At 29.0% G+C, this 12,905-nt stretch overlaps 1 protein-coding gene across 2 annotated transcripts in view; it reads right to left on the reverse strand.

Moving 5' to 3' along the window:
- Positions 1-2,334: 2,334 nt before the first annotated feature.
- Positions 2,335-12,905, reverse strand: part of LOC129984336 (homeobox protein OTX2-B-like) — a 65,793-nt gene continuing 55,222 nt past the window's right edge. For both annotated transcript variants that reach the window (XM_056094199.1, XM_056094197.1), the window contains 2 exons: positions 4,566-4,726; positions 2,335-3,955 (listed from right to left, as the gene is read on the reverse strand). In XM_056094199.1, coding sequence (XP_055950174.1) covers positions 3,374-3,955; positions 4,566-4,726 — 743 coding nt within the window. In that variant the 3' untranslated portion in view covers positions 2,335-3,373. The remainder of the gene's footprint in view (positions 3,956-4,565; positions 4,727-12,905) is intronic.

Consider the following 12,905-nt stretch of genomic DNA (forward strand, 5'->3'; position numbering starts at 1 on the left):
ATATATCTTAAGTAAGTTGAAGTAAAGTATTGAGATTATATCCTCTTTAAAAAATGGGTAGAAAAGTATTGAAACTACATATTACAAAATATCATATGAATGCGTAGTTAAATAGCATGCATAAAGATCATTTGTGCTTTACTAATCCATTTTTACGGATTTTCAAAATACCGCAAAAGTATCTTTTATTGTGGCGATTATTTCACGAGAAAGGCTAGAAAAAATTGCAATAATAGTAACTGTTCCTAGCAGCATTCACTTCTCAAAATATTTTAAAGAATTATGGTAAGTATTCTGATGCTTTGAGAATAGGATTTGTACTATTATTCTCGAAATCATGAATATTCTCGCTGAATTAATTCATATTTTCGACACTCTATATATTTAAAATCTAAATTTTCCCTAACGTTAAACTGTATCATAATGATATCTCCAGACATTTTTGTCCATTCTTCGTTGTAATGGTCTAAATCTCGGATTTGGGGTCGAAATATAGGACTCAAAATCCGATTCGATCGAATGTTCATCATGTTTGCGGGTTTGTTACGCGGTGAATCCTTCAAAAGTCTAAGGTCTCCAAGTTTGTGTGGGTATGAATGAAGTGACTGAACAAGAACTCTTCAGATTTTTGAATGAAAAAAATATCCCAATTTAATCTCAATGTTGAATAAAAATTTTTTGGATCAATCATTTCATTTGGATCAAAAGCATCAAAATCGAATTTAAATTTTCTAGTATTTTTTATAAAAATATTCAGCAGTAAATACTAAAAGAAAATCCAATGTTTTATGATTACTGAAATTAATAGTACTGTTTTTTTATTATTTAACCTGGGACATTGAAAATCCAAAAAATTCATCTGAGATAAAGAAAAAAATCAGTTGTTTTATAAAATGCAAGGATACCATGCATTTTTCATCAATTTTTATAGGAAATCTTATAAGAGTTTACCAACTTTTACATTTTTGTCGGATTCAATTTCTTTAACAGCTGTTACAATACAATACAAAAAAAAACATGTTAAAAATTCAACGAAAATCAACGATGGCACTCTGTATTATAATTTATACAGAAGTGTGAAAATTTATTAGATGCTGTAAAAAAAAAAAATCAACCAAAAAAGCATTTTTTAAATTTTTTATTTGTTTAGAGGCAGTTTACAGTGACTTTATTTGAAGAAAAAAAAAGATCTCAGGGTTACATTTAATCTTGAACAAATGCATTTTTATGTAAAGTTCCGTTCTGATGATCTTGATGAAATGATTTCGTTCAAATGTGTTAAAAGTGTCAAGAAGAGTAGATGTTTTATATGTTATAAAAATGTGATGATGGACAGCAGTTTGAAATTAAACTTAGAATATGAAGCCTTCAGCTCGTTTAAATGTTTGGGATTTTTGATAAAGTATGAATGCAATGTATTTTTCTTTCTGTGTGAATTAAGTTTCTGCTTTCGCAAAAATATGTATCGTGGATCATCGTTGCTTTTGATTCTGTGGTGAAATATTTTAATAACTAATGGCAAAATGTCATTTTTAGCTTCTATGATAATTTACAAATTTTATATATACACCCATTAAACTTTTCCATTGATAAAAAAAAAATCTTATATCTAAATGAATAACATTTTGAATAGTTTTACCTTTTAAATTAAAGCGAATGAGAATTTCAATTAATAAGAAATTATGTTTTAATAAATGAATACATTTTTTATTCATTTAAAACTTTGAACTAAAATAACTGAAATTTTGAACTGAAATAAATAAAATTTTCAATAAAAATAACTAAAATTTCCAAAAAATGAGAAATTTGGAGGTAAAAATATATAATTTTTGTTTCATTTAAGATTTTAACAAATGGCTAAACTTTTCAATTCATAACATCAATATATTAAAGTTAATATAATTTGAATAAATTATAATTTTATATTTTACTAGATGAAATTTTGAATTAAAATTGGTAAATTTTTAATTGATTCCGAACTTTGAATTAAGAAGAAAAATATTATAAAAATTTTTATAAGACATAATTTTGAACTTTACGGAAAATAACGACAGAAATTTTGAAAAGAGATAAAATTTTAAACTAAAATGGATAAGTTTTGATTACTAAAATTTTCAATAAAACTGAATAAATTCCCCCAAAAATTTCTAGTTCTACAAAATTTTTTACGGAAAGTTATCAAACTTTTAATGATGTGAAATTCTGAATAAATAAATAAATAAAATTGAATAAAATTCTTAGTAAAAAATAAATTCTTAATAAAATTCTGAATAAAAAAAATAAAATTGAATAAAATTCTTAATAATACGAAATTGAAAGATTGGTAATGTTTTAATAAGATCAAAATAAACTCAGTAATTAATAAATCTATATTTGAAGTTAGGTCTTTCTAATTAGAAATGGTTATTTGTATGTGCTTTACCAACAGATAAAAATTATTTGCAGATACTGTAGTAGAAGAAAAAAGAGGGTTTTTTTTTTTTTTTTTGGCTTCCTTTTCAACAACAGAAAACGAACAGAGGAGAAAATACCCCGTAACGTGCGGGCCAGAATTCTTAAAAGGTGAGTCTATAATAATTAATTTCGGCTTTTGATATAACCTGTTTCAGAAATATAGTTTATAGTCGGACATATTTTAAGCAATTCCTATTTCTCACTATTTTTTACTTACAGGTATTTTAATTTTTCTAAAATGTATAAATATTCATTTCGAGATACTAAATTACTTCATCAACATAAAGATTAATTTAAATAAAAGGCTTAGAACTCGTAAATAAAACATTATGCATTACTACAATACCAATAAATAGCCTTTTATCTGTAGGTAGAGTACCCGCAAATATTATCTTTTTTAATTCGTTTGACCAAGCATATAATTTGTACACAATAAAAATGATATCGAAAGTAAGAAAACACATCTAATTAAATGTGAGATTCGTTTCATATCCAAAGAATATTCGATAGTTAATGAATTCAAATTAAGGATGATTTCAACTTCCTTCGTCTTAACTTATAAATATATTTACCCACAAACATTTATCAACTTACTCAAATTTTCAAAAATACTATTTCAAAATCTCACTAACTTAAACATTTTTTTTGGTGCAAAAAAGAGTATTCATAGACTTATAATGGTAATATTATTTGTCATTATCAATACTTTTTTTGTCAACAAAAATGGGCATCAGATGCTCCATTTTATCAGCCATAACTGCTATGTAGATACATTGTCGATTTGAATAAGTAGAAAAATCAGTTTGTAGTTAACTCTGTTATGCTGCAGGTCAATGCCATAGTTCAAGAATTACAAATAACTCCTGGCTGCCTTGTTAAGTTAAAGTTTGTTTAGGTCACTGCTACTGCATAGGAACTTCTACAGATTCTGGAACTTCATATTCTTCGAATCTGGAAGTTCTGTGTAATCACTGCGAGGGAGTGTAGGGTAAGTGTTGTAACCAGTCATGTCCCTCGGTGTTCCCAGACACTGAGGAGTAGGCTGAACTGGAGGCGACACTGTTTGGTGGTGACTTGGAGTCATTGAATGAGATTGATACGCGTGCCCCAGAGGTGTGTTGTAGTAATCATATGGAAAGGTGTAGGTGCTGTTTTGGAGGTATCCATTGGTGTTGTAAACTGGAGTGTTGAACTGATAAGCAGATATTGAATCGACTTTCTGCATGCAGCTGGCTGAAGAGGTACTGGGCATAAGCATCGGATCTGGAGTTGCTGGACTGTATTCGCCACTACGTGGCGGTAGCGGAGTAATGTTAGCAGCAGGACTCGAGCCAGATTCTCCCGAGGAAGGACTGGCATGTGACTGGGACGTTGAAGGACTGCTGCAATTAGCTACCTGGGAGGATGGAGGGCTCTTCGGTTGTTTCTTGGTGGTACGATTTTTGTTGGAACCATTCTGACTCTGTTGCCGGCACTTAGCTCGGCGGTTTTTGAACCAAACCTGAAATTAGGAAGACATTTTCTAATTAACAGATGTATAACTGAAAACTGAATATCATTTTTCTCAATTACTGAAAGAGTAAAAGTTATATCCAAAAAAAGCATTTATAAATATAAAAAGCATTCTCTTGTAAATATACTTTTATTTTTGTAATACAGCATACTATATATGTTGCAAATGATATTAATTTAAATATTTTTGATAAAAAGGTTTAATTATTCAGAAGTCAGACTTCTTTTTCTAAATCTGAATATGGATTGTAAGGGAGGGGGAGGAGGTCCTATCTAAGTAAAATTTCTTAACTCTATTTAAGAATTTACATCAAACATATGGTCACATCATATTATTATATAATACACAATTCAAATATTATATTACAAATTTTAATTTATCCTACAGCACTAGAACAGACATTGTAGCAATATGAATTGAATAGCTCAGAGAAGTGATCTTTCAATTTTTTATATGAAACAGTCAATAAATAATTTTTGTATAAATAAATTATACAGTCATAATTGTTTATCAACACGGAGCAAAATTCCATTTTTAGAACCATTCACCATTAAATACATTTTTTAATGCTGAAATAAAATAGAGATGCACACATTACCTGAACGCGAGATTCTGGCAGTCGTATTTGATTAGCGACCTCTTCTCTCATGAAGATGTCTGGATAGCGAGTTTTTTGGAATAAAGCCTCCAGAATGTCGAGTTGCTGTCTACTAAAAGTAGTTCTTTCTCGCCTCTGCTTGCGAGCTCCTTGAGGATTTGCTGTATTGAGAAAAGAGAAGAAATCACAAAAATGTGTGACACATTCAGAACACAACAAATAGAGTTCAAGTGTATAATGATTTGCTTTACACACTTACTTAAATATATTTTTTAATGCTGAAATAAAATATTGATGCACATATAGATGCACAGCTAAACTGGAATTTTTAGCTAGGGAAGCACTTTTTTGTGCTTATAATGCTAAGAGGATTAAGTTTAATTCATCATGTAACATCCATTGACCCCTTAACTGCTGTGCACGAGTTTTCTGGATCGAATTATGGTATTTTCAAATTAGTAATTTAATTTTAATTCGTTCATGTCGTAACTCATTGCAAAATGTTGGATAATCCACAAATATCTCGTGCTTTATGTTTTTTTTATTAATACGATAACCCACTGCTGAATCAGAAAGTATTATCTAATTCGAGAACAGAAAAAGCACCTCAGGTAAAAGGTTTTGGATCTTTTTTAGGTGAAATTGTTTGAAATACTGACATAACTCAATTGAATGATTCGGCATATCTCAGATTTTGGTCATAAATTCGAACTGAACTGTGCTTTTTCTTCCATGCTGACAGAATCACATTTTATAGACGAGCTTTTAAATAATAAAAACGAAAAAAAATTTTAAAGAATTATTTTATCAGTTTAATAAAAAAGAGAACATAATATTTTAATAAAAAAAATATGGAGGGTAAATCACAATCATAAAAAGATACTCTAAATAAACTGTAATTTTAAGAAAATTATTTTCTACTGTCTAAGTCTCTGATAAAAGTAAACTTTTGAAAAAAAATTAACTTTGTTATTTTCAATTTTCTTTAGTATTTCACAATTTGCTATCAAAAATATGAAGTCTTAAAATCAAAGCTTTCTCAAATTCACTATTAAATGCCTCTTTTAATATGGAATCAAAGTTTAATTAAATTAATTGATTAACTGATCATTAACGTTTTAAGACATCATCAACTATACGAACTTTCTGCACTTTAATGCATTAGGAAGCAAACGAAAAAAAATCAATTACAAAATTACATATTTACGAACTTAAGAGAAGTTCAGTTAAAAAAAAATTAAACACTCTTTTATAATTATACTAAATAGAAGGATTTTTTAATTATTTTCTACTTTTTCCTCTGTTTTTGAAACTCATTGTCAGTTGAACCCTCTTATATGGTATCATAATTTAATTTAATTAGTGATATATTGATAATCAACTTCCGAAGGATTAAAATAGTTATTAAATAGTGAACAAAATTTTAAACTTTAAAACATTAGGAAATGATTGAAAAATCAATTCAAAATTTCATCGTTATACACTTGAACCAAGTTAAATGAAAATGTTTAATAAATGTATGTAAAAATATATATATATATATATATATATACAAAAATATAAAAAATTGACGCAAAAATACGATGCGATGTGATGTTAAATCAATGGGATGTCAAACATTTTAAGAGATTAAAATGAGGATAAAGTACAAATTATGTACAAAGTTAGGCAAGTGTAAAAATGGTCGTAAATCTTTCAGAACAAAAACAAACCAAGATCATATCTGTTTTTCCAACCAAGGAAATCCCCCCAAAAGTGAATTCTAGTAAACAATTCGAAAAATTCGATTGATTCGATTTCCTTTGTCAACTTGTAAAAGATGATGAAAGTAAAATTGATACTGAAATACACCATAAAGAATGTCCATAAAAGATAAAAGCTACTTATTTTTTCGCCAATGATTCGAAAAATTGATTTAGCCTTACAAAATGCTTATTTACAGAATTTTGGCACAATAATACAGTATGTCTATCTGTATGAATTGCATCGTTTGATTTGAATCCATTGCATGAGTTTTTAAATAGTGTAATACTGAAGAAAGAAAAGTTTAGAAGATTCATTTTTTTATAGTAAGGTTAAAAAACTGGTTTAAAAAATTTGATTATATTTGACAAAATTTAGGAATCTGTTTGGATACCCCCCCCCCCTCTGTCAAACAGATTCATTCTGATTATGAATGACTTTTTGGTTGACAAACATTTATCGCCGAAATTCAACAGGTCATTGCCAGCCACCCACCCCACGGTATTTGAAAAGGGCCTCCAGTTACAAACGATTACGTGAGTGGTTGGTACGTGTGATACGTTCTTAATCGCTGTTCTTCAAAGTAGGCGGAAAGTGTTGATTTCGCTCTCGTGAACATGGGCTCAAGGGGTCCGGAACTGAAAAATAAAGGCTTTTTCAGTCTATTATCTGCTGTGCGCATCTAATGCGTTTTCTCTTTTCGACATTTGTTTGCGAATCTCGAATTTCCACAGACCCTACTTGAAATGCGTTCTGCAGCGTCGAGCATAATTATCTTTTGTGTCGCTGTTTCCGCCAGACGACTTTTTTTTTTTTGCACGCGGAAATCCCTCAGAACCTCCCCCTCGTAGGCGTGCTCTCGAATCGTCTGCCAGAAAAGGGGGTAGGATACCCTCCAAAGACTTTTTTAAAAAGAGAGAGAAAGCAGATGAACTTTCTTGGGAGTTCATTTGGACCCTGAACTGCCTCGAAAGCCAGTGAGCCCTGACACCATCACGTAAGACGGACAACCCCAAGGAAAGTCACGGAAAACCTTGATAGTTGCTTGTGAAGAGACAGTGGTTTTCGGCATTTTAATGTCAATCGAAAGTTTCAGTTTATGCCTTTCTGTTCAACGTTAAAATGGAAATAGTGACAGTTTGTCAAGATAAGGAAGATGATTAACTCTCCAACGAACCACTAAATGCAGGTTAAGCAAGAATAGTGTGGAATAAGTATCACCTTCAGGCATTTCGGCTTGAAAGCAAAACTAAATAGAAGCCCTCGTTGATACTAAAAATGCATCGGTGCTGAAATTGTTGCATAATTTCTCACCGTTTTGGGATGTGCAATCCGACAGAACAGAGCAATCCGAACATTAAAAATATAAAATTCCCATAACTTTCTGATTTTTCTTTTCGTAATTCAGTTTCTTATTCTTATATACGAAATTAACTTAACTTAGAGATCTTCAACTTAATATTACAATATTTGCAGGCTCTGACATTAATGGTATAATGATATTAAGAGAGAAAAAAAGCCAAGAGTAGGTAAATAATTATTGTAAATAAATAAATTAAAACATACAATGGTTATAAAAGATGGTTATGATAATAAATAAGTAAAGCCACAAAAATATAATAATATTAAAGATAGAAAAAGATAAAATAAATGAAATTAAAAATTTATATGTATTTTTTTAAATCTCATTTTTTTTCTATTATTCTTATAAGTGGAATTTCATGATTTCCATCTCATAAAAAAATCTCTAATGTCATCAGTTTATTTTATAAAAGATAACTTCAAATAATAAAAAGTTTCTACGTTTTTAGTGCCGATCATTGTAAATTCCGTTAGCTTTAGACATTGGACCTTTGATATTGTTTTAATAAAATAAATAAATAAAAACTAACCCTCCGATCAACTTAGAAGTTTAAGTTACAGAGAGAACGGAATTCAATCAATTCAGAAATAATTTTAGGAAAGTAATTTAATTAGAAATTATTACATAAGTATTTATGTTTTAATCATATAATAAATATAATTATAAATGAAAAAGATTTAAAAAAGAGGATATATAAATAGTAACTTAAAACTGAAATATATCAGTTTGAAATCTAAATAAGAGTTAGACAGTTCGCTTTATATGGGAAAAAAAAACTTAGAATGAAATACTGGAACAATTTATCAGTTTACAAATAGAATATTTTAATTTTGATTATGCGTCTTCAATTGAATGCACTGCAGAAAAATATGAAAAAGATTTTAAAAATGGATTTACGTACAATTTTCGACTATCAAAGCAAAAAACTTAAAAGCCATTTCGTCTTCCGCTACTGATATCTAAAGCAATGTAAAGATTTTTTAATGCATCTATCAACATTTCAGACAGAATATATCACATATCATAAACAGAAGTACATGTATCGTGTAAAATAACAGAGCTAATAACTTTCCATTATTTCATAAAACTGAAAGATCCTACAATCATTCTATTAGTTTTAAATTACATTTACTGCCTTGGTGCATTCAAAAAGTAAGAGAGCAAAAATACATAAACATAAATGACTGCTGATTGTACAAGCAGTGGATGGTCCCTCAAAGAAACCGCAATTGCTTCACTTTTATGTAGTTTTCGGCCGGAATGCTCCTAACTATCTTCTTGCGGCCGCTTTGAGACCCAATTACCAACACATCGCTTACCCTACCTCTAGAGCGCTCCCTCCCATGTCCCCCCCCCCTGCCGCAGGTAAAAGCACTCTAATTGCCCTGTCGCTGCGATAGCTTGAGTTGTTATGTCTCAATCATTTTTAGTTTTCGGGAATAAAAAAGAAAAAATATATGAAAAATTTTCCGTCTTCTCAGATAGGGTTTCCTACCCAGGAAGAGCGCCAAATTAGGAAAAAAGAGCCAAGTGGCGGCTAAAATGAGTAGAATTGGAATAAAACCTTAAATGAAATTGAATTATCAATCTGAGTTTGAAAGTCTGAAGAACGTCATAGAATTTTTTCTCTCTCTTGGCATCATTATATTTTATTACACTATTAAGGTGTTCAGAAATTTGTCACTTCAAGACTAACTAAAAAGAAAGATAGAGCATATAAAAAAACCCACTCAAGTATATATATATATATTTTTGGATATTTCTGAAAATTATATTTTGCCTGTGTTTTAACTGACTTATCACTGCATTTGCAGAAAGAAGAAATTTTTTTTTTTTATAAAAAATAAAAAGTAGATAGGTATTTAATGGATATTTTATTTTAGAAATTAATCATAAGAAAAAGCAAGGATATTTTTTCAAAAAAAAAAAAAAAAAAGTAGAAGAAAACTTAAAATAAGAAAATATTTGACAGCTTTAGAAAAGTGATATAGCATTTCTAAAAATGTTCACTATAAGAACGAAATAACACATAATAATTCATTCGAATAACAATAAACAAGCACTAAAAAGAGGAAGAAAATTTTATAGAGTGCATTATTTTTATATGTAGATAAGCTTTTCTACATTTAATTTCGAACATCTTTTAATAATAGGAAAACAACTCAACCATGTTTGCACATTTCTTCATGTTCTTCTGTCTATTTTTATAATTCGAATTGTCTTATCTGATTTTTGCCATAATTAATCATGTATAGCCAGTGTAAATAGTCAAATAAAACCAATTTTTAAGAAAAATTTTGATTTCTTTTATGTAACAATGAGGCTTTGCAAAGACTTTCAGCTTTTATTATATCATATCGAATATTTCAAGAAAAATTTTTAAAAAATTTAAAAGTGCATTAATTTTGTGCTTTAATATCTTTGATATAAAATTCAAAGAAATAAAAAAAAAAATTCACAAAATAATGCAAAATATAAAGCAATGTGGATGATTTGTTAAACATCACTGAATTAGCAAAAGCAAATCATTAAGCCAAAATGTTTTTACAAATGATCTGAAATATTATCATTTTTTCTGATGATTATTTTTGAAAAAATAATTTTTTCCTCCCTACATTGACTGTAAAATTGCACCTTAATGACAGCAAAAACGATAAAGAGCCAAAAATTGCAGCCCCTCCAATCGAATAGCGCAAACGAGCCTTCTCTTTTTCAAAAACCGCGGCGCGTTTTATTTATATGAATTTTTGTATTTTGCTAAGGGTTTGCCGCGACGCGAAATTTATGTTCCGCTCACCTTCTTCGAATGCCTCACGCACCCCGATTGGCTAACTGCTGTTCTTCACGCACTCCCGATGATGAAGAGCGAGCAAAAACAAAAATAACGCCACACAAAAGCGCCTCTTTTTGGCGAGCAGGGCACAAATGAAGTTGCGAATTAAAAAGGGGGGGGGCATGAATACATAAAAAATAATGAAAAGCGCAACTTCTCATATTTTCTTAGATTCGGTATTCCAGGTACGTTCCGTAATTGGATATATGGCCCTAGGAAGACACAAGTTAAGTGTACAGGGTCAAAGGAATAGACGATTTTTTTTTTTTTTTTTTTTGAGAATTGTTTGTTATAGCTATTCTATGCTTTGCAGCTCATAGACAGACTATCTTTTATAAAAGAATTTTTCCTCTTTATTCAGCGAGAAGTAGAATTTAACAGGAAGAGCAGTGATCAGTTGAATGTAATTTATTTCCGTAAAGAACTATAATTTGTTAAATGTTTATAAATAAGTCAGGAACAGATGCAGAAAATAATTAATATACAGAATGTGCATTTTGATAGTGGTTTAGTAGTTCATTTATAATTTTTTTTAATGATAGACAAGTATTTCCAGTTGAAAAATTGCTCTAAATGGCATAAATAATTATAATTTCGCTTTTCATCCCTTTTGAGTCAATTTCAGTTGCAAATGAGCGGAACTTTATTTTTTATTTTTATTTATTTATTATTATTATTTTGAGTAAAGTGTCAATGTATTACGAAAATTTCACTAAATGTAGGTAACAAAATATATTTTTTAAAATCGCATTAACTAACTCAAACAAGAAAATAGCAAACAAATTAAATAAAAAAAAATTACGTCATGTAGAGTATTTTTGAAAAAATCTATTTGAAGTATATCCTTATCTTTATAAATTTAGAAACTAGTTATCGAACTAAGATTAGTGTCTGTATATTCTGTGAATATATCGAAACATTTTAAGAATAAAAATATTCAGTATCAGTTTTTGTAAATTTTATCTTCATAATAATTATTGAACTTTTAAGAAAAGTATTGATAAAAATTAAATATATTTTAACCATATAGAAGTAACTCATTTTATTTAATGCTAGCCCTACTTTCTAAGTCTTAATGAAGAGAAAAATAGTTTTTAATTGTAGATTCAAATGTAAATCAAGTCGCGATCTAGGTAACTACATAATCAGCTTAAAATCTATAAGCGCAAACAGGATATTAAGACTTATTAATTGAACCGAAGCATACAAGGCATCATCAATTAATTATATTTAAAATGAATGATTCATGAGAAGAATTTATTCAGTCCAACTTAGCTTTATAATCCAAATAAGCATTTTTTTTTCTCTCTTTATAAAGCATAAAGAAAATGAATTAAAAATTTGTGTAGATCATTTCTTACAAATTCATGCAATCCTTATAAAAAATCTTTCGGTTGGATAAAATATTATTAGTGAATAAAATAAAAAAAAAATTGATTATCGACATTTTTTTCAATGCTATATTGATTCTCATAAAACAAAATAAAAATTAAAAATTATGTAATTATAACTAATTTTGTAGCTTGTAGTGTCTACGCTTTAATCCCAAAAGCAATGTACGTTGATTTCGACTGAATCATTATGTAAATGACACACAAGAACTGTAAACGTTCACCAGCAATGCGTTACAAAAATGGGCGTCGAAAAACTGAAGCAGGAAAAAAAAAGTAAATCGAAACAGAAATTTGCGACAAAATTCACTGGCTTGAGAAAAATGTATCTTATTGTACGAATCAGCGAATCGTTTAACATTTTACGACTTAAAGACTCCACGTGGAAGAATTTTATTTTCCAAGTTCAAAGCAAGAGTAGTTGGACTGGAACTTTGCTGCTCAGTTTTTCTGAGAAAGGCAAGGAGTGATCTGAATTGTTTCTCAGAGGTGTAAAGTCGTTAGTGGGGAAGGGAGGGGAATGGTTTATTAGCATGAAATGTTTAACTGAATGTTTGATAAAGGAATTAAGTTTTTTTAATGGATACAGCGAAAAATTATAATGGATTTAAATGGGATTGATTAAGTAACTGCACTTCGCTCATGCTTTATTAAGAAGCTTAAAATTCTGCTTATGTGATTTTATTGGCTCTTTATATAATCTCTTGTTCATATAACGTTTGAGATGCACGATTCATTAAATGAAAAGCAATCTCATTAGGGAATTATTAATCATTTATTAGCGTGCTTAGAATGGGGATGTGAAACAAAAAGATAATGAAAGTGTTTATATTAAATGAATTAATTGAGATAATTTTATTTTCTTTGTTAAAGTGTAACGAAAAGGTGTGATTTTTATATATGTTCTAATGAAAATGCCCTATATGTTCCATGTATGTTATAATACCATATATGTTCTTTTGAAAATACCCTATGGAAAAATAAATATGGAATGCAAAAATTCTTAAAAT

Source organism: Argiope bruennichi, chromosome 9 (genome assembly GCF_947563725.1).
Source record: "Argiope bruennichi chromosome 9, qqArgBrue1.1, whole genome shotgun sequence".
NCBI lineage: Eukaryota > Metazoa > Arthropoda > Arachnida > Araneae > Araneidae > Argiope > Argiope bruennichi.